Source organism: Nannobrachium achirus, assembly GCF_963921795.1.
Source record: "Nannobrachium achirus genome assembly, chromosome: 18".
NCBI lineage: Eukaryota > Metazoa > Chordata > Actinopteri > Myctophiformes > Myctophidae > Nannobrachium > Nannobrachium achirus.
In genome coordinates, this window is record NC_137825.1 from 36,783,618 (window position 1) to 36,806,578 (window position 22,961).

The following is a 22,961-nucleotide window of genomic DNA, read 5'->3' on the forward strand; positions in this document are numbered from 1 at the left end:
GCAAGGTTTCTGAGTAGGTTCTATGAAATTCTGCCTGTTCAGCAACTGGAGAAATAGAGCTGCCTCTCTTAGCAATGGAGGTTCTTATGGTTTAACAGCATGTTCATGCCATGGCTCCTAAAGTGTAGACATGTTCTAGCAGGTGGTATATAAACCATTAACAATTGGACAATGACCATGACAATGGTCTCTCTCTGAGGTGTCTATGGAAGTGGTTTGGTTTTACATTAAAGGGATATTTCACTTTCAAACATGTTTGGGGTCATTTTAACGTCTACTCTCAGGCTTTTGTGTTTGACCCTTTGAGTACAATGGACCCCAATTTAAACAAGCCATAGGCTTTCTTGGGTTTAAAATCCTCTTAGCAGACCTTGTATTGAACTGTACTTTCCTGTGCTTTTTTTCCTCTTTTATTTTTTTTGCAAAATGCTAATAATAAAGTATTCAGTGACAATCAATCAATCAATCAATCAGAATCACCCCAGACAGTTTTAAAGTTGCTTGATTCAGTATTTAGATATTTGATATTCATATTAGCAGACATGCCCCCTTCCTATGCAAACCCATTTTAACGTCGAACTCCATTTTAACCATGTCAAACTTATTGAAAACATGAGTTTGACAAGACTGATAATTTAAATGTGTGTTTTTTCCAATTACTTTTTAAATATATTTTCTATAATCCTTGGAAGTATGTCCTCACAAAGATGCAGTTGAAATATGCCATGAAGACTCCAATTGGGTCCACAAGGTTACTGTATGAACACTGAACAGTGCTACTGCATATGTATGTTATGACCTGTAAATGCAATAGTCCCTACTGGGCAGCAGAGGGCAGTAAAGGAAGGACTTAACCATATTTAGCAGCTCTAAAGCTATATTTTACTTTATAAGTACTTAAATATTCCTCCTATGTTGTACATGCTAGACATGTCAAAAGGTACATGCATTGCAAGTAACTCAACATAATGCAAACATAAACATTCCAGAATAGAAATGCATGATAGAATGTTTGTAATACTTTAGTAGAAGATGGAGAATGTATTATGTCATAAGACCTATTGACTGGAGAGAGGCCTTTCATTCTTTATTCTATGTTTTTTATTATCTTTGATCCACGTTGCTCATCTTTGGGAACTTACATAATTAGGCTATGCCTCTCCAAAATTTGGGATTCATTAAGATCTTGCATGTGTTTCAACATGTGGATTGGAGCGTGCGTGTGTGTGTGTGTGTGTGTGTGTGTGTGCGTGTGCGTGTGCGTGCGTGCGTGCGTGCGTGCGTGCGTGCGTGCGTGCGTGCGCGCGTGCGTGCGTGTGTGTCAGTGACGACAAGAAAAAGAGGCATAATATTTGCTGTCTGTGTCTCCAGAGTGGCTGATGTGCACGTGAAAAGGGCTGAACCAGGATCTGGGTCTTTCTCTCTCTCCAACACATTCCACCAAGTCCTCTGTGAACATTTGGCAAGTACGCACACCATCAAACACATCCAGGAGAAACAGTGTCACACCCACCACTCCCACGCGCGTGCGCGCGCGCACACACACACACACACACACACACACACACACACACACACACACACACACACACACACACACACACACACACACACATTTAACACACAATGCACTGGATACATCCAGACTTTCGTGATTTTAATTAGGAAGATTTGTATCCATGCTGAACAATATTATCAAACAGCCAGCAGAGAAGTACCTGACAGCATAACAACATGTACATCTGCAGGCAGTCGAAGCCTTTTCCTGTCAAGGCATCTCTGGACTGAACCATTTCCCGGGGCTTAATTCCAAACGTATCGCACTGAAGATCTGATTGAGCCCATTTCTCATATCATATCCCTCATTAGATCACACATGTACTCCCAATACTGTGCATATCCGTCTCAATAGAGCAGGCGTAGCCAATATTTATATCGCTTTAAACAAATAAGATTCAAATGATTTGTGGCCTATAAATACAGGATAAGATGGGGTCGGAATGGAGCTTTGGAACAATCCCAGGCTATTGGCATCCCTGGGGAATATCTAATCTCGTTGGCTGTCTTCAGATTCAGCCCAAACAAATGCTGTTGTCGAAAACCCAACTGGACGTTCACAGTGACAGCTGGTTTCAAAGGAAATGTACTGGTATGCAAACAGATTTATTGCATTCTTTACTCGTATCCAGGATTTTCTTAGACTCTTTTCAGTATTCTCTTTGAGTATTGTGTTGCTGTGTGTTGTCGTGACATAATGATAAATGTCATGGCATACATTTATACAACGATACTAGAGGATTTGTACAACTTTGTGGAGCTGAAATATACATAAATGTAAACAGGGTTAGCATTAGATTTAGACACAAAATCCTTTCTAAAACACAACGGTTTTAGAAATGTCTACTTCAGAGATCTCTACTCATAATCTAAATAGCACCAGTATGTTCTTAATGGAGTATGCAATTTGATATGAATATTATTGACATTTATACATTTTTGTGTGCGGGATTTTAAATGATATAATGATATAATGTGTCTGTGTTTTTATCTTTTATCTCATTATAATGTATATCTTAATTAAAAAAGTAAAAAGATCAAGCATACATACACGCAAAGACCTATATACAACATCTGTGTAGACTCTTACAGCAATGATCAGGGTTTAGAATGACTTATATGGGAAATTAAATCATGACTGCTATTTATTGCCTACTATTTATCTTTATGTAATGGGTCCAATTCAACAAATATCATAACTTAATTTGGAAATAAATTTGAAATGCTGTGGTATTGTCTGAAACGGATGTATGCTAAAACCTTCCATAATACCCGTTGGGTAGAATTAGCCCTATTGCAAAACTGTTTGTGAGATTGTGTCTGCAATTTTTTGTGTGTGAAAGATTTGCCCAAAACAAGGATGCCAGGTTGAAACTCATATTGTTTCATTATGCACCAGGGATTTCAAGCTTGTTTTGTCCAGTATCTGGTCTTCCAACAGCGACATTCTCTCCAAAGCAACATCCACACGACTTGGATAGTTTTTCATACCAGCCAGTTAGCTCACTACAGTATATGTACACGCATCTCAATGCCACTCTCCTTTCCACGCAGAGGAAGTGTTCCTCATTAGTTGCTGTCCTCCCATCCCGCCCTCGCACGCGTACCGCTACGCCGCACTATATCTCAGGGACGTGCAGAGAATGTTAGAGAGCCAGGAGCTGAAATCTCTAAAAGGGCCTTTTGGTGAAAATATTGAAAATATCAGAACTCCAAGCTCACAACGCGTCACGCTGCGACGCTTGGAGGTCGGCTATTTTCATTACTTGATACCACACTAAACTAAGCATAAAAAAGGCAATACTGGAGATGTGGCGTACGGCATGGATTTTTACACAGTGAGGGCAATCTTTCAACATAAGTTGATGCATTCAAGTTCAGTTTAGACAAGGCAATTCTCTTGAATGCTGCCTTCAGCTATGGCATGGAAAGAGGGCATTTGCATTTCTTTCACCATAGTAAAAACTGCATTTGTTGTCTGGAGAGGGCACTTTTTTACAGACGGATAAAAGGGCTGGGGCTCAAGCCCCCTTTCATGTCTATGTGTGCACGTGCCTGCTATATCTCACTCTTGGGCTTGATGAGGTGACCGTTAAAGGTGATGTAGGTGTCAAAGTCATCGCTGAAGATGGCGTTCTCCCGCTCGCCTTTATAGAGTCTGACCCACACCTGGTCGTCTCGCTCCAGCTGCAGCATGAGGCTCTGGCTCTGCATGATGGACCTGTCGCTGGGCTGCGCGTACAGGATCACCACCTCGCGCTCGTTGTGCATCACGTGCAGGTACGTCTCCTTCTGGTTCCACGTGTGCACGTTCAGGCTGAAGTAGTAGATGCCGGGCACGTAGCAGTAGAACTTGCCGGAGAACATGTTGAAGTGGCCGTACAGGTTGACGAGCTCTGTGTCGAACACCAGCGTCTGGTAGTAGTCGTTGGAGTGCACAGCTTTCTTGCGGCCCACGGAGAAGGCGGCGTAGTAGGTCTTGCAGGGCTCTCCGTGGGGACCCATGCTGCCTTTAGTGCCCTTGCCGCCTGTGTGGCCCCGCGGGCCCATCTGACCCGTTTTGCCAACCTTACCATAATGACTGGTGAGAAGAAAGAAAGAAATTGATTGAAATTGATTGATAAATTGAATGAATTTGAAATTGATTGATTGATTGAAAAAAAAGAAAGAAATGTATTACCCTCGCTCGCCACTGTCCCCCTTCTCACCTGGAAGAGGCATGACAGAAATGGTGTCAGCCAATGATAACCGCCAATGTTGTCATACTAAAAATATTGAAAATGTCTGACTATGAGCTCACGTGTAGCATCGCTGTGCGGTGTGAGCTTATTAGATCTGCTGTTTTCAGAATTCGGAAATGGCTAATGTGGTGTTATCTGCTTCAAAAGTTAATTCATAGAAATGTCACAGTTGATAGAATTCAACTTTTGAGCTGTGCTGGTCAGTACATTTGCGTCTCAATTAAGGTTGACTCAATGGAATTAATTCAGATCACATTGTCAAGACTGTGTGTGAAATTGCGTGAAATGAATATCAGACCACGTTGTGGAGAACTAACGCAACGTTCAATTTCCCCTTTTCCCCTATTCTTGATGGAGCATGTACATGTAGGGAAGCTATTCTACAAACATTATGAACTCTTTTTGAGAGATCACAAGGTCGCAGTTGGAAAGTATTACCTCTGCTGGTCCAGTCACACCAACGCAGCAGCCGTTAACCTTTTGATAAAAACCTTTGTTTTAACCAAAACATTTCACTTACCCTACTTGTGAGGATTTTGATACGTGAACAATTTACAATAGATTTGTTCTGATTCAAAATGTAGTCACAAGTTAACCGAGGGAGCATTTAGCCGCAAGCAATTTCTGTATCTAAGTTGCAACAAGCTTCACTGATAGCCCAATTATGAAACAGAAAAGTCCCAACTTTTTGTATTAAATAACGATAAACTCACCAGTATTGCACCTGTACAGATATATCGGGTTATCCTCTTTGTCACTGTCAAATTCTGTTCAATAAAATGTCATTGTTGTCTTGTTATGAGCAACTTTTACTAAACTCCATGTAGTCATGATTTTTCTGTGTTTGTATGCGCTCGTTGTAAATCACTCAACGTCCTTGACAGAGACAGAGTATAACCCAAGCTCTCCATACAGTAGCAATATTGGTGAGATTTGCGTTGTTTGATACAATTAGATGTCAGTGGAGCTTGTTGTAACTTAGATGCAGATTGTATCTAAGTTGCTTGCAGCTAGGAAGCACTTTAAATACGGTCAAGTTCAGGAAAACAAATAAGTCAAACTGGCCCCACGCTCATTCACGCCCCACTCACATACTGTATGCCCATGTCACCGGCGCTAGCGCTACCTGTACTGCAGCGTGTCAGTAATAGAACTCCCTCCAGTTCCCAGCCTCCTGTAGTAGCATATGGATTCCTATTGATTGTAAACTATCTTGTTTTCTCACAACAGTAAACAAACCAACATACAGTAAGTAATACAGGGTATCTGCACATTTCTAAAGTGACAACTTAATGACTTTTTAGAACTTTTTAATACAAAATTGGCCAAATTGTCACATATTTTGCAAAAAAAGAGAGGCAAACGTTGTGAAAATAGCCAGCCTACAAGCTTACAACACCTCGCACTGGGCTCTGTACTGTAGTACTGTAGTACAGTGGTTCTCAACCTTTTCAGGCTGTGACCCCCAAAATAATCATATTTTAACTGGGGACCCCCCACCCTGACGAGCATTAAGCGTTGAAGCATTACATTTTGTATAACACGATTCTATTGTGAAAATAGCAGATCTACATGCTCACAACGCCTCGCGTTGTGAGCATGTAGATCTGCTATTTTCACATTTTCTGCCTCTAATATTTGACAATTTGGCCAATGTTTAATTTGCCATTTTAGAGGTATTAAAAAGTCCTTAACTTGTCACTTTAGAAATGTGAAGATACCACTATACACTTAAACTCTATGTTGGTTTGTTTACTGTTGAGTGCGAAAACAATGTTGCACATTAAGTTAATCATCTGGGGACCCCCCAAAATAATTTGGGGACCCCCCTGGGGGTCCCGACCCACAGGTTGAGAACGACTGCTGTAGTAGACACACCGAGCCAAATACAATCTTGAGACAAATTTCATCTTGACGAAAGTGTCTGACTGAAGTATTTATTCTACAATTAACGGCTGGCTTGGTGAGCCACAGAATTCTGGGTTGGGTCTCCCACAGCTATGTGGGATATGTGTACCCTGACCCCTGAGGAGGTCAAAGCCGCACACCCAGGGGCGTCACTGCGGGCCCCCCATGAATGTTAACTATTGAAAAATAGCAGATATACAAGCTCACAGCCGCGCTGCGAGCTTGTATATCTGCTATTTTTGAACAATCGTGAAAATGTGTGCAAGAAACCTATGTCAAGGACCCCCAAGATGATATGTATTTGGCCATGGACCCCCATCTCAAAATATTTCGTTCCAGGGACCCCCAGAAGCAAAATTTGAGTTAGAAATGTTCGCTTAAAAAATACATATATTCAAAGATGTTTCACACATTTTCACAACTTTTCAAAAATAGCAGATCTACAAGCTCGCAGCGCGGCACTCGGTGCCGCGCTGTGAGCTTGTATATCTGCTATTTTTCAATAGATAAAGTTATTAGGGCCCCTCCACCTTGGGCCCCAGTAACTCAGTCCCACTTTCCTACCCCTTGTGACGCCCCTGCGCACACCCCAAATTATCCCCTCATGTACACTCCAACCAACCATGGCTTCTCGGGCTGGGATTGGTTCCCCTGTGCAATTAAAATGTCCCCCATCCATCTTCATTCCCCAAGGGCCCGAGAGGAGTTGGGGCTGAGACATCCCCAACCTCACCTCAAATTACTTTGTGTAGTGTGCTTGTGTGTGCGTGCGTGTTGTTTTTGTCCATACCTTTGAGTATGGTGATGTTGATGTGTGGCACCACCTGTGGGGGCTGAGGGTAGTGTGGGCTGGCATACTGAGAGGGCGGCGGCTCCTCTCCTGGGTCGCAGCATCGACGGCACTCTCTCACGTCCCTGTGGCTGCACGCAGAGACACACACAGAGGAACTCACAAAGAAATAAGGTTGGAACGGTGCATATCGTTGCTGTCAGGCAGAAACCTCCATATTCTACCCATATTCTACCTTTTTGTGTGTTGTTTCTTTTCTTCGTAAAATTAATGCCTTACTTGATCGTGCTACAACTTCACGCAAAAGTAGCGAATCTTCGCGGTGCGTTTTGAGCTTGTCGATCTGATACTTAAGCTATTTTTGAATTTGAATCCTTTTTTTTTTAAAGATTTGTTTTTGGGCTTTTATGCCTTTAGTGATAGGACAGTAGACGGACAGGAAATGGGGAGAGAAATGGGGAGTTACACGTAGCAAAGGTCGTCAGGATCGGGACTCGAACCCGCGTCATACATCAGAGCCTATGTGGTATGCGCCTGGAACGCTAGGCCAGCAGGCGCCCCTTGAATTGGAATTCTGAAAGCTTTTGGACATATTATGAGGTTTCAACCCGACAGAGACGATATTATTTCTGTTGGCATGTGACCAAAAAGATCTGCAAAAAATCCATCATGGAATTTGAACTTAAGCAGTTTGCCTTTCCTCCAATTGTTGTTTCAGTACTCTTCTCTGCAACATTTACAAGTGAAAAGGAGAGCTAACCTTGCATCCCGATGATAATCCCGGCGGTCAATCTGATCCCTGATCTGTTCTGGGTCCTGTCCTTCGTCGTAGGGGGTGCGGTAGGCATCAGCCAGACAGGCACAGAAGAGCAGCAGAGCCCACACACTGAGCACAGTCATCTGTGACGCACAAGGGCACACGTCAATGAAGTCATTGACATCAGCATCAATGACGGTGAATTTGTGAAATTGTCTTTGCGGAGCCAAAGCTAATGAGTGAATAAGGTTTTGCACACAATTATGACCATAATTCACTTTGCCGAAATACTTGAAAACTGTATTTTTCATCTCAGTTAATACAGTGCGTCGTTTCACTGCCATAATTACACGCTATAACTGTAATTAGATCAGCATGCAGTGTTTTAGCTTGTCCAAAAGAGACCTCTCCGTGATGATTGCAGAACTCGACACTCTAAACAGGATATGTGGTGCAGCCTGCAGGCTGCACACAATGATTTCTTGCTATAATGAGTTTGTGGAATATAAGCTTTTGTGAATTGTTGGTTTCATTTCGGAGCTCTTGTATGACATGTTTACTTGAGGAAGAGCTGCAATGGAATGCCTTTTCACACAAGATACTAATTAGTATAAAAGTCTTTTAAAACTTTCTCTATAGCGGCTCCACTAAACATTTCTGAATAAGGTTATTGTCAGTCGAACTGTGTCTCAGTTAAAAGGTCTCATAACATCAGCAAATGTGTATTTCAGAAACTGACTGTGCATATGACGGTAAATGCTGATCTGTGGCAGAAAGGTTTTCTATATGCCGTGCACATCAATTTTATTATATAAAAGCTTCTAAAAAGCCCAATTTAAACTCTTTATGTTGACAAAATCCCAACAGGCATAGAACAGAATGAATGACAAAATCCCAACAGGCATAGAACAGAATGAATGAAACGGATGAAACGGTTCCATATTTAAACATAAATCCTCCAACCCAACAAAAGTAATGACTTCCTTTGTAATTTGACAGACAGGAAGCTAACTCTGTTTATCAAAGGAGCGGACTCTATAATCTCAAGTGGGGGCCTCCTGTTTTTCTACCACATGTCCCTAATCTGACCAGAGGAGGTCGTTAAGACACCGCTGATTGTTGTTCTAGTTCAATTGGAGTATTAGACCATAATCACTCCCTTGATTTACTTCCTTCTTTACAGTTTTTATTTATTTTCTTTCTTTCTTTCTTTCTTTCTTTCTTAATGTCTTTCTTTCTTTCTTTCTTTCTTTCTTTCTTTTCATTATCTAGGCCAGAGGTTTCAACGTTTTCAGGCCAAGGGCCCCTTAGTAGAGAAAGAGAAGAAGCAGGGACCCCCACAACCTTTTCATAGATTCCATATAGTTTCATCGTTTTAAAGCACAATCATCAGTGTATTCTGGATTCATGTCAATTTGTGTTTTCAGATTACCTAATAAACTTGACCTTTTACTCTGTACTTAGTCTGCTCTTTTTCCCCTCTACACCAAACCTCTTTGCCGAAAATAGACGATCTACAGTACAAGCTCACAACGCCTCACTGCGAGGCGTTGTGAGCTTGTAGATCTGCTATTTTTAACTGAAGTTCTCAGAATATGGACACTAGGGTTCAAGTGGTTAATATAGAAACAGAGAAAAAAGTTCCTATCACACAAAGATTTGGAGTTCCCCCTGTAGTAACTCTTAGGAGGACCCCCTAGAGGTCCCAGACCCCCTGTTGAAGACCCTTGATCTAGGCAATGGTTGGTGTTTGCCAACCATCCTGAGGTCATTGTTTCATCTTCTTTCTCTCTCTCTCTCCCTCCCTTTCTCTCTCTCTCTCTCCCTCTCTCCCTCTCTCTCTCTCTCTCTCTCTCTCTCTCTCTGATGCAGTATCTACAGTATCTATCTCTCTTTCTTTCCCTATGAAGCAGTCAGTGATTGCCCTGCCGGGGACAGATTTTCCTAAACAGAGCCAGTCACCATTGAGTGACTACTTGAAGAGCACAGCTCCGTCTTTAGGAGGGTAATGGGTTTCTTTTGAAGTCAGAATAGCAGCAAGAGGGAAAAAAAGGAAAAACAAAGGGGAAAAAACACAAATCATTCAACTCCCATTAAAGAAAGAAAAGGCCTTTTTTTCCTTCTTTTTTGTGTGGACTAGTTGTAATAAATTAAACATGGAGCCTGCTATTATGCAAAAGAGAGAAGGAGGCTGTTTGTACTGGCAGATGGTCTTCAGTCACTGTCTAATACGGGAAAAGACTAGAAATAATAACTTAAAAAATGAACAAACAGATGAAGAGGGGCCATGTCATGTTAGGCCACGGATAACAACTTGAACAAAGCAAATGAGATGAATAAGATGAGAGATATGTAAGCATCAGACTTAATGTATGCTCTATGACACTTTGGGGCCTGTGTGTGTGCACGTGTGTGCGGGGAGATGGTATAACCCATATAAACCACTTTCAACCAGGCATCTGTATTGTGGGCATGTCATTAAAGGATTTTAATCATTTCCATTATTTTACATTCAAAAAAGAATTAGGGCAAATAGCATAATCACGACGTGTGTGTGTCACGGTGCGATGTGTTGTGAGCTTGATCGTCTGTTTTCGCTATAAACGAGGGCTTATAAGTGGTTGAATCGAGGACAGGTTCAGAGGTCAGTAGAGTGAACACATCAGATTAAGCCGGGATTAAAGATTCCACCCTGGCCCCTAGGAGCCTTTTGAACTTCACCAGCTACTACCACAAGGCTGACATGGGCTCTGAGATGAAACGAGACAGAGTCACGTCCACATTTGTAAACTTTTACACACACGCATCCGCTCTAATCAGCAGATAAGATAACGGGACAAGTCAATGAACACTTAAGGCTTTTGAAGACGGCATGTCTGCCTCATGTTCATGTTCAAAGATGTAGGCCTACAGCTTTATTCCACTCAGTGGCTCAATATTTAAAACTCCATTCTTAACCCTCGTGACGGGGGCGTCTGGAGCCAGCTGCTTGTCATGGGGGGTTGTTTTCTGAGCTATTTTACGAATACATACGTATACAAAACAGCAAACATTTCTGCAAACTGTTGACGGCACCCACAGATGTCTAGATGGGCAGCTTTATACTGTTAGTTCCCTATGTACTTTGAAATGTTCCGTGTCATTTCAGAATAGACACGTGGATGTTTACTTGCACTGAAATGAATTGCCTTCCCTTTTCTTTCCCCGAAGTTGCCTTTCCCCTTTGAATTCTTCCTATTTGTTTAGGCTATAGTATGTTTGCGGTCCCATGTCCGATCTCACGCTATTGACCCTTTCCATAGTACTTCCTGTGGCTCTCAAGTCCAAAGGGTTGTTTACGCTCCAGCTAATTACGTGTGAAAACACAAGAAGTCACCGAGGAGCACACACATGTGCACTCACACGTGTGTAATCAAAACAATAAAAGAATATGTACAAAAAGAAATCAACATTTAGACAAATTACTGTTTAAACCCGTGTCTCCAGATTGAGTGCAGCACGGTGAGGTTTGTTTGAACTGCGCTAGTACGTCATTCCTGACCACAACAGTTTAGGAAAGTCTTCTCCAACTTCAGTAACTGTTCCTGGACTTGTAGTAAACATTGTGTGCGTGCGTGCGTGCGTGCGTGCGTGTGTGCGTGCGTGGTATTCTCCAGGGTATCTCTGGTACAAACGCATCCAGCGGTTGTTCCGGCTTTAAAACATCTAAGGCTGCTCATATCAGACACAGGGTCAAAGTCAAGGTTCTAAGACAACAAACTTAAGCCTGAGAGTCGGCCTTACAAAAAGGATGAGTCCCAACAGACCTAAATCTCTGTTGATGGTAAGGCTACTGACAGCAGCTGGAGCCGTGCACTCGCTGTCTGTGTGCACATTTAGTTGGAGCATTGTGTCTAGCCGACCTATCAGATTCAGGGTTACTAGGTTACGTATCTGGACAATAAGTAGTTAAATCTCTGTTGATCACACCGACGGCAGCTGGAACAGAGTGCTGTGTGCACACAGGGGCATCACAAGGGGGAGGAAAGTGGGACTGAGTTACTGGGGCCCAAGGTGGAGGGGCCTTAATTATTTTATACTTTAGCTATTGAAAAATAGCAGATATACAAGCTCGAGCTTGCAGATCTGCTATTTTTGAAAAGTTGTGAAAATGTGTGCAAATCTTTGAATATATGTATTTTTTTAGCATACATTTGTAACTCAAATTTTGCTTCTGGGGGTCCCTGGAACGAAATATTTTGAGATGGGGGTCCGTGGCCAAATACATATAATTTGGGGGTCCTTGACATGAAATAAATGTGTGCACCACTGACATAGAAACAAAGGATTTAGAAGATATTTATAGAATCGGGGCAAAATATTCAAAGACAAGACTTAATGCACACATTTTCAAGATTTTTCAAAAATAGCAGTTCTACAAGCTCTCCTGCCGCGCTGTGAGCTTGTAGATCTGCTATTTTTCAAATAGTTAAAGCACAAAATAATGCGTAATAAATGCATTCTCATTCATGGGGGGCCCACAGTGAATCCTTGTACCCAGGGCCCAGAATTTGGTGCGACACCCCTGTGTGCACATTTAGTTGGAGCATATTGTCAAGCCAAGCGACCAGATTAGGGTTACTTGGTTACGTATCTAGACAATGTGTACAGTATGGCTATAGGCGATATGAACTTTCTTGAATGTATTTGGCGTTCTGTGTCTTCTATTCATCTCCAGCAGTGATGATTTCGTCGACTAAAACTATGACGAATTGTCGACTGCGTTTTTTTCACTGACGAAAACTAAATAAAAACTAAATAAAAAGTAAGCTATATATTTAGTCTTAGTTGTAGTAATCATGACTACAACTAAGACTAAATATATTGACAATTTCGTCAACAAAATAAAAACTAGAGTAAAACGTTAGAGAGGGACTAGTGGAGAAGAGAGTCATTTTATGTTTGGTTGATCTCAGGTGTTGCGTGCTGAAAATGGCAGATCTACAAGCTCACAACGTGTCGCGCTGCAACGCGCTGTGAGCTTGTAGATCAGCTATTTTCAGCACACAACTGTCAACCAAGTGTAAAATCAGCCATTACGATGTCATCAAGGCCTGCCAAAATACATTTTAGTTGACAAAATCAACTGTAGATTTAGTAGCATAAAATCGTATATTTGGTCGACTAAAATTAGACTAAAACTAAAACTTTTCAGGTGACTAAATTATGACTAAAACTAAAAAGACATTTTATTCAAAAGACTATGACTAAAACAAAATTTGCTGTCAAAAACAACACTGATCTCCAGTGTTCTATACCAGATGAGAGGCTATGACCACAGAGAAGCATCCACAGGGACCTCCAGTCCAGCTGCCTGTTTGTCTCTGTGAGATACAACTCCTGCCAATGCAGAAACCAGAGCTGGCCTGGATCCCTGCCAAATCTCACTGCTATAACCCACATTTCTGAGGAACACGGAGGAAAGTTGTTTTGACTTTGTAACTCCTTACTGCGCACACACAGATGAATGTGAACTACAGCATGTCCCAAAACCAATATTCCATTTGTTCTCCGCCCCTTATTGCACTTGGCACCCTCAATAATTTTGAAAACCATGGGTGACCTCTTTGGTTTGTAGTTTAGGCTCCAATAATAGGAAAAAAGCAACAACGTTGCAGTATAATGCACAAATCAATTCAGATGATTGAGCACACATTTTTCAGTCATTATAGGTCAGAATGAGGAGCTGGTTTGTTAACAAGAGAGCGTCTGGGGTCCAACCCACCAAATGAGACCTCGCAGTCATAGCATCACGCAACAATGGACCCATGTTGCATTTAAAAGACCTATTCTTATGCAGCCTTATGAGTGCATGCTGAGACCTGCCCATTGGGTAATGATTCAAGCGTGCGTGTGTGCGTGCTTGCATGCGTGTGTGCGCTGTGCGCAGTCTGTCTGTGCACGCATGGAACATGAGTGTGCGGTCATGTGTCTCTGCATGTCTACGCGTGCTTAAGTGTCTGCTTACTTATCATGTCAACATAGTTTTAATGCTTGTATGCATTTGTTAAATGGTGTAATGATTGGGTGAGCGCATGCGCGTGCGGCCATGCGTGTGTGCATGCATGTGCTTATTTGTCTGTACCCACGACCAGGAGAGATATTAAAACCTAAGGCCCCCTCTGTTAAAATGCCAGGTGTGATGCTGGAGATTTGTGTGTTTCTAATCCCCCATTTGTTTCTGTTAGAGAGTGCGTGTGTGCGTGCGTGCGTGTTCCCACGCGCACATGCAGGCGTTTTCTTGCGTGCGTGTGCACTGACTCCACTCGTCTCACCACTCTGGCCAGACATCCCAGTTCATGCCTCAGTTACTCCTACTGGTTAACAGGCCTGTGGGTCACTGGGTTTTGGTTCTGGACGACTACAGAACATCTGTTGAAACAGTACCAGTACCCTGGGCTGTGTACACACACACACACACACACACACACACACACACACACACACACACACACACACACACACACACACACACACACACACACACACACACACACACACACACAGTGTTCCAACAGTGCCTTTGTTATAAGTAATGACAGGGGTTTGGTGCAGCTTCAAAACCACACACAAGAATATCAACGAAGACAATCCGCTGCAGTCATTGCAAGCGTCCCATCTGAAAGTATAGTCAGTCATTTTGGTGATTATTCATCTGTTGTTGAGGTGCCTGAACAGTGGTTTGGCTATGAGAGTTTATCCTTGAGAAAGTGTCCCTCCTGTAATATAAATAATTTGATGGCAGGCGTGGCACAAAAGAGAAGGCTGAATTTATAAGGCAAACTGAACAGAGCGCCCCCGAGTCTAGACAGGTTTATATACCCAGCTAATTGTCATATTGTTCACTAGTGACACGCCTGTCATAATGGCTTATTGTTGCTGGATGAAAATAACCTATTTTCAACAAAAGAAATGAAGCGAACGCGTTAGTTCATGCAGGACACGGGAGTCGTCCCGCCCAGCTGTAGTCAGCTGTCAGTCAGCTCTGTTCTCATTCCTCATTCTCATTATCTGCTAGTCATTACGTCACATGACTGCCATACTCCAATCAAAGCTCTCAATCAGTATAGGGAAGGCTCCTTTAAATACGGCTTGCTTTCTCTACCTATGCTTGGTTTCTGAAGCTTCGGAATCATTCGCTGCTAGCTGCCTCCTCCACCCCAGCCCCCACCTTTGCATGATCAGTCTGGCTAAGTTCAATGTCATGTCAATGTATTGCTATTGTTCTACTATTGCTTAGTGTTCCCTGATTTTGCTTAGCATGCTCAAAAAGCATGCACAAAATTCAAGGAACATCTCCGAACGTGGAGCCCATTAACAACAAGATTAACTGTATTCCATTTATGCAATAAATGGTTAAACCTGTTGCTTACTAAAACGAGACACGTGTTTTCTGTTGAGTGAATTCCGTTATTTCCTGGGAGCAACGCTGTTGTACAAAATATGAAATGGGTTTTGCTCCTGCCCTGCCATGTACCATGGGTGTTTGTTGACCTTAGCAGTGGTTGCTATGATGACATTGGTCCAAAACCCCACCAGCCAGCCACGCATCTGTGCTGTTGTGAAATGTAATCACCTGGGGACATGGGTGCCATTAATCACACACAATACGTGTGTCACATGCTTGCACCTGTTGCATGAGGCCTGCCGGTTACATGTTCATTAATTTTACATCAGGGCTCAACAAACCACCCACAGCATGCAGGGAAGAGCATGAGGTAGAAGGTTGGCCTGATCTGGACATGGAACAATCACAACTTAACAGTTTCATTACATTATGTAATTTTTGGCTGAGTTTTGATTTGTTCCAATTTTAATTTATTCCACCCCTAATCTCACTCTCTCACTCTCTCTCTCTCTCTCTCTCTCTCTCTCTCTCTCTCTCCCTCTCTCCCTCTTCCCTCTCTGTCTTTCTCTGTATTAACACACACATGCACGCATGCAGGTACACGCACGCACGCGCACACACACACACACACGCACGCACGCACGCACGCACGCACGCACGCACGCACACACACACACACACAGCCTCTGCGGCATATAAGGCACTAGGGCTTCTGCTGGGCGTTGTGATGGCATGCCCAAAGAATTCCTATCTGAGATTCGGCTCATCTTTCACAGCGCGCTCCTCGCATTCCGTGACCTTTTATTAAGACCATCAAATTACAAGCACCGAAATGTCATTATTATTCCTCATGTCCTGTGTCCCAAACACAGTCACAGGCAGTATTCCTGTCACCCAAGGTGGGAGCGGGTGAGGTAAGGTAAAGTATGCTGTCATCCCGCCAAGCACAAACAGTCATTATCGCATCATCATTGCAACAGGAGAAAACAAAAGCACTTGTGGCTGGGATGCTTCGTGGCTCACTGGGATGCTTTGTGGCTCAGCCAGTTAGTGAAGACCATATGCTCCTTGTCAGTGTGAGGACCTGGTTTTGAATCTGACCCTGTATTGTTTTGCATGTGTGCGTGTGTGTGAAAGACTTCAACAGACCTGCTACTCTGGACAGATCAGGTGTTGATTGTTCATTCTGCTCATGTCTGTCAAAGGGGTCACCCCGCCGAGGGGGGGGAAGCACAGGGCATTCTGGGTCCCACATCTGGGAATGGTTTGTCCCAGAGCTGCAGAAGCAGCGTGCGTATGTGTGTGTTTCTGCATGCACAGACACATGCATTCATGCATGCATGCTCGTGTGTGCGACTTAGTGCATATTAGTGCCCTTAAGGTCAGTCACAAAAGATCATTAGGTATGCCGGTACACAGCACTCTCACAAAGACCCCTGCAAGCCACATGACTGGATGCCATTTCATTCAACACCCACACAACACAAAAACACACCTTGCCCATAGCCTGGCGTCTGTCTCCTTCCCCCCAGTATAAAGCACTCTTCAAATAAGAGGACACACTTACTCTCGCCGGTCCAACAACTGTCCGCAGGTGATGAGAAAATATCCTTGCTGAGTTCAGTGTCTCTATTTTGCGGCTGACTTCGTTTGGTCTGGCTTAGTTTGTCGTCTCTGCGTTGTGCTGAGTTGATCTTTGTTTGTGCGTCCCCTCAGATCCCGCTGTCATCCTCTCCTCTCGCTCTCTCCTCAAACTCAAAACACACCGCCGGGCCGCGTCGGCCGGGAGCACCGCTCCTCCTACCTAGCGGAGGAGCAGAGGGAGGGAGGTAGGGGAGTGGGAAAGGGGAGGAGGAGAGAGGGAGTGGGTATTTGGAGTGAGCGAGAGAGAGAGAGAGAGAGAGAGAGAGAGAGAGAGAGAGAGAGAGAGAGAAGCATAGTTGAGTGGTTGGAAGGAGGAACAGGCTCATGAAAGAAGAAATAACAAAAACGACAGGAGAGAAGGAACAGATGAGTAGACTGTGCGTGCGTGCATGTGTGCGTGCGTGCGTGTGAGTGTGTTGTGTGTGGGAGGGAGGGAGAGTAGAGACAGTAGCTTTGCCTCTGTCAACATTCAACAGTTGCCCTGTAGAAAGTTTTTTAATGGAAGTGATTGTTGTTCCTCTCCTCAAGTCCTGCTCTCCATATGCCCTTGGGTTGCCAAGGCGTTTGATGGAGTGCCTCAGTAATGATAATGGGGCCTGCTATTCAACAGACTGACGTTTTAATTTCAGGTGTGGAAGCCGGCCAAGAAGTCAGGGATGCTGACAAAACAATATCTCTCGTGCTCTGACACGTTGATTAATTACATGTCAAACGATAAGCATTTTTTGTAGCTTGCGTTCCAATATGTATGAGCTAATGATTTTTCCACTGTAAAAGTATATAATGGTATATGCCATATACTATATGGTTTTAATCTGGTTATTGGTTACGGTTTTCTTTAGATTATCAGGCCTAATTTACTACAATGAGTCCATAAAAGTTAATTGAGGTAGAGAAAGAATACAACTATAAACCTTTCTATGATAGAGATGATAATGACTGTTGCCATTATTGTGTTTTTTGATATACATTATATTTAACCCCTATATACTCACGCACGCACACACGCACGCACGCACGCACACACGCGCACGCAGGCACGCACGCACGCACGCACGCACGCACGCACACACACACACACACACACACACACACACACTCTACTATCGGTCAGAAAAAGTAGGTTTATTGATTGATTGATTGATTGAAGACTTTATTAGGAGTTTGCATAGGAAAGGTACAGTTTCATGACGGTACAGTTCACTGGTACAAGGTCTACTAAAAGGAGATCCTAGAAAAGGCTTATTTCCACAAGAAACCATTTAAGTATCTCATATAACACTGAATGACAGACGAATAGAACACAGTACTATGCAGTAGATCAGTAGATATAGTCGGTAAAAAAAAGAAAGAACAAAAAAACAGTAAGTCTATACCGGGGGTCAGCAACCCGCGGCTCTAGAGCCGCATGCGGCTCTTTACCGCCACCCTAGTGGCTCCCTGGAGCTTTTTCAAAAATGTATGAAAATGGAAAAAGATGGGGGGAAAAATATATGTTTTGTTTTAATATGGTTTATGTAGGAGGACAAACACGACACAAACATTCTTAACGTTTTCCAATGCTGTAAAAATGTGTATAGAATAAATATATTTATATATAAATAGAATAAATATTACATTTCAACATTCTCTCCAGGATGCGCTTCAGAGAAAATAAACATTTAATCATGAATGCTCATTATGTATTTGTAGCCTACTTAGTCATTGTGATAGTAGGCTAATATAGCTAATATAGACACTTACAACATGTGTTGCCTTCATTATAAGGCTTATATAAGGCTTTTAATTTTTTGGGTTCCAGACAGATTTTCTTTTTTGGTCCAATATGGCTCTTTCAACATTTTGGGTTGCCGACCCCTGGTCTATACAAACAGTAAGTATATACAAAGAAGGGGCAGGGGAGGGCTGGGCGAGGTTTGTTTTACCAGTTGCGAACGGCTGCTGCCTGTAAGTGGTTTTTCAGGGCGATTTTAAAGGATGCTAGTGATCCACACTCCTTTAAGACCTTCGGTAGGGCATTCCACATGTTTGTGGTATAGCAGAAGAACGAGTTTGACCCTTTGTTTGAGTTGACTCTGGGTTGAATGTGATCTGTGGCGCTGCCTCTGGTGTTGTAATTGTGGACATCCTTAACGTTTTTAAAGTATTTTGCCAGGTACATGGGTATCCGTATCTTAGTGGTGTAGTGTATCTTGTACACCAGACCCAATGCAAGCTGTACTCTGTCAACTACTCTGAGCCACCCCACACTTAACTGGTGTGTAGCGGTGAGGTGAGTCTGATAGGGAAGGTTAAGCAGGACCCTAATTAGTTTGTTTTGGGCTGTTTGGAGTTTGGTTTTTAGGGCTTGTGGGGCGCCGCGTCACGATGCCATACGTGGACCCCGTAGTCAAAGAGGGGCTGGATTATTGCACCAGCTATGGTCTTCAGTGTGTTGAAATTGACCATCGGGCGATCCTCTGTAGGAAACAAGTTCGTTGGTTGATTTTATTTATTACTTTAGAAGTCATCTTTTCGCTGGAAAGATTAGCTTCAAGGATACATCCTAAGTAGGAGATTTCGTTTTTTCGTGTTATGACCTTGTCACCCACTTTGATTGTGAAGTTATCGACTTTTTTGAGGTTATGATTTGATCCAAAGAGGATGGACTCAGTTTTTCCCAGGTGAATTGATAATTTGTTGTCGTTAAGCCATGTGCAGATCTTACTTAGTCAGAGTTAAGTGTCTTTTCAACCTGCAAGTGGTCCTTGCCCGAGACTAGGAGAGCCGAGTCATCCGCGAACAGGAACAGGCTGCAGTCGCAAGCAGATGCCATGTCGTTTACGTATATTAGGAACAACAGAGGCCCCAGTATGCTACCTTGAGGAACACCACAGCTTACTGGGAGGGTAAGATTGCATCCAACTCACTGCTGCGCTGTCAAGACCGATGGCTTTTAGTTTCTCAATCAGAATAGAGTGATTTACGGTGTCAAATGCCTTCTGGAGGTCCATCATGACCATGCCGCTATATTTGCCGTCATCCGCTTCGCGTTTGATTTGGTCAGTCAAATAGAGAAGGCATGTGTCAGTGGAATGAGATTTTCTGAATCCAGATTGGAACTCGTAAATCAGATTATTCTCATCGAGATATCTTGCAATCTGTTCGTAGACTATTTTCTCCATGACTTTGGATATGGAGCTAAGAATGGAAACGGGGCGGTAGTTTCCAGGGTCTAGTTTGCTACCTTTTTTATGCAGGTTTATAAATGCTACCTTTTTTATGCAGGTTTATAAATGTTGAATGGCTTGACACCATTCTGGACAATGTTGTTACTCACTTATTGGCATTCCTGTTTGTGTACACAGTTGAAAGATTATAACAAAATTGATTTCTACAATCAACTATTCAATCATGGAAGGAAGAGAGTATGAAACCAATTAAACCCTATTTAACTGTACGAAGTGTAGGAATATACACATCATTGCAACGCGTTTACTGTGTATCCCTTATCAGGTTCACCCCCTGAGTCCACAACTATTGACAATAACAACCAAAGGAGAAGTGTTGCTGAGTTCTGTTTAGTTCATATACAGACAATGAAAACAACTGTCCGCCACTAATATCCAAGCTGCCAGTTTTTGTTTGTTTGAGTTGTTTCCGACAGGAACCAGGTAATTTGTTACAAGAGGCTTAGTGAGGTAACAGGTTATAAACCACGCTATAAGTACCAACAGCTGCTGTTGATGCTATTCTGGGGGGAGTTCATGGTGGTTTGTAGTGTTTTTGATTTATTCACTTATAAAAATGGTAAAATGGGCCATAAACGACAACAAAATGCCCTGGATTTAACTGTTACATGAAACCATGAAACAAACATGACTCCCCCTCCCTCCCTCCCTCCCTCCCTATCTCTCTCTCTCTCTCTCTCTTTCTCTATCTGTGTCTGTCTGTCTCACCACACGCACGTAGCACGCGCGCACACACACACACACACACTCACTCACTCACGCGCTCACACACACACACACACACACACACACACACACACACACACACACACACACACACACACACACACACACACACACACACACACGTTGACTCTTGCAGACGGCTCTCACACTGAGAGTGTTATTTCATATCAGCCATAGATTAACACACTGCATGTCTTTTGTTTCCAAAGACATACAGCATACAGTTGGTCATTATTGTTCACAGGATTATTGCAGGTGATGAACAGCTGGAGTTTATTAAACACCATTTAACTACATGTATGTGTGGAAGTGAATCAATGCAGGGCTAACCATGTTAGACTCTTGAAAACACATGTCCTTGGTTCTGGTTTATTTTATTGTCTCCGGACGACCAAAGGCCGTTTTCACGTGCGTGTGGGTGTGCGTGCGTGCAGATTTCTCATAATCCATCCTGATTGGCTTCCACTGTTTTGCACAAATTGCCACAAATTATGAATGCAACATCCGATTGCCGCACATTCCCACTAGGCCAAGGAAGAAATGCCAGCCTACATTTTTCTAAGCGGCCTGATGGTGGCACTGATTCACGTTTGTCCATGCCTTCCAAAGTGTGCGGGCCTTGGGTAGGCAACCCAGCCTGGTGGAAGAGCACTCTTTTCTGGTAATATAAATGGTATGACCCAGGAAAACGCAGTGGGCACTACAGTGAATCGTAATCCTCGTGTCAGTATCCTGGTGTTAGTAGTGCAAAGCCATGCAAAGAACAACGGACTCACTCGCTAGCTTTCGCCGTGGACTGAAGACTCACCTTTTCAGACTCCACCTAAACCCTTAGCACTACAGAAAAAGAATCAATGAATACATGAAGCTAGTTAGCATTTGTTTTTGTTTTTTAGGTTTTTTCAGAACTTTGATTATATTGTGTTTTTTCTAGATAGATATCCATTTGCATTTGTTATATTGTTGATGATGTACTGACATATTATCTTGTTTATTATTGTGATGTTATCTGCTTATTGTAAGTCGCTTTGGATTAAAAGCGTCTGCTAAATGCCTAAACTGTAAACTGTAAACTGTAAAGTTCGCTTGAGCCAATTCAGCCAACTTGGTGATGTACTCCATCACCTAGTGATGTACTTGCTCGACCAAGAGGAGCTATTCCCATACCAAACAGTGATAACCCCTGTCAGGATGCTCTGAGTGGTAGCTGAGTAGAAGGATTTCAGTACCTTCTGTGAGACTTTGAACTTTCTCAGCTATCAGAGGTGGTACAAGCGCTGTCCAGCTTTCCTGGCCACAATGTCCATGTGCATTGTCCTTGAAACTGCTCCACTGATGTGTCATAGATAATGAGGGGGTATAAGTCCTCTTCCCCATCCTATACAGAAAGCCATGTGTGGGTGTGCGTGCGCGCGCGCGTGCGTGGGTGTGTACCCACCCCATGCCACCCCATTGATTGATTAAATAAAAAAACAGCATGAGTACAGTCAAAACACTTTGTCTAAAAGTATTGCACCAAAAAGGTTATTGCGTCTTTGTTTCCACTGGGGTCCTAGGTATTCAACAACATACTGTATAAAGTATCATTAAAAACATTGTTTTTGCATGCATATTATGCATGCAATGGTGTATGCATTTCCACTCCTTCTGCAGCAAACAGCTACAGAGACATATATTACCATACCAAGTAGCCTATCCTTTATTTCTTTCTGGTGTAAAAGTATAACAGCATGCCAGGTCACGGCTTCCGTTTGGAGCAATTTCTCAGCCAACACAAACAAACATTATCAAAGCAGGAAACAAGCACTGGGGAATGTTTGCCTGCTGTTGGTCTCTGCAGTTTATGTGAATAGCTGTGTATATCTGCTCTGAGGGCGTCTGAATGATTGTAAGCTCATGTCCAAAGGCCTGGGAGAGGAAAACATGTCCCTCTTTGAATATCTTAATGTAGTACCTCGAAGAAGGCTTGGAAGACGTGTCAGGGGGTCTTTGAGCAGACGTGATGATAGATGCCTTATTTCATGACACAAGCATTTAACACTTGATGTGTCTACATATCCAGTCAACGACCTGTGGCAGCAGCTTGCTTGAAAATAATAGTACTTCAGCTGCTCCCTGGGTATTAACTATAGGACAGAATCACTAGTGGACAAAGTACTGGACAAAGTAATGGAAAAAGCTCCAGTACTTGAGTCAAAAATAGCCGATCTACAAGCTCAAA

At 42.9% G+C, this 22,961-nt stretch overlaps 1 protein-coding gene across 1 annotated transcript; it reads right to left on the minus strand.

The window, feature by feature from the left end:
- Window positions 1-1,739: 1,739 nt before the first annotated feature.
- Window positions 1,740-16,764, minus strand: c1qtnf1 (C1q and TNF related 1). Its single transcript, XM_080747024.1, has 5 exons — window positions 16,708-16,764; window positions 7,757-7,896; window positions 6,997-7,127; window positions 4,238-4,265; window positions 1,740-4,138 (listed from the first exon to the last, which is right to left on the minus strand). The coding sequence occupies exons 2-5, from the start codon at window positions 7,894-7,896 to the stop codon at window positions 3,616-3,618; spliced, it is 822 nt and encodes a 273-aa protein (XP_080603150.1). The 5' UTR covers window positions 16,708-16,764; the 3' UTR covers window positions 1,740-3,615.
- Window positions 16,765-22,961: the final 6,197 nt, after the last annotated feature.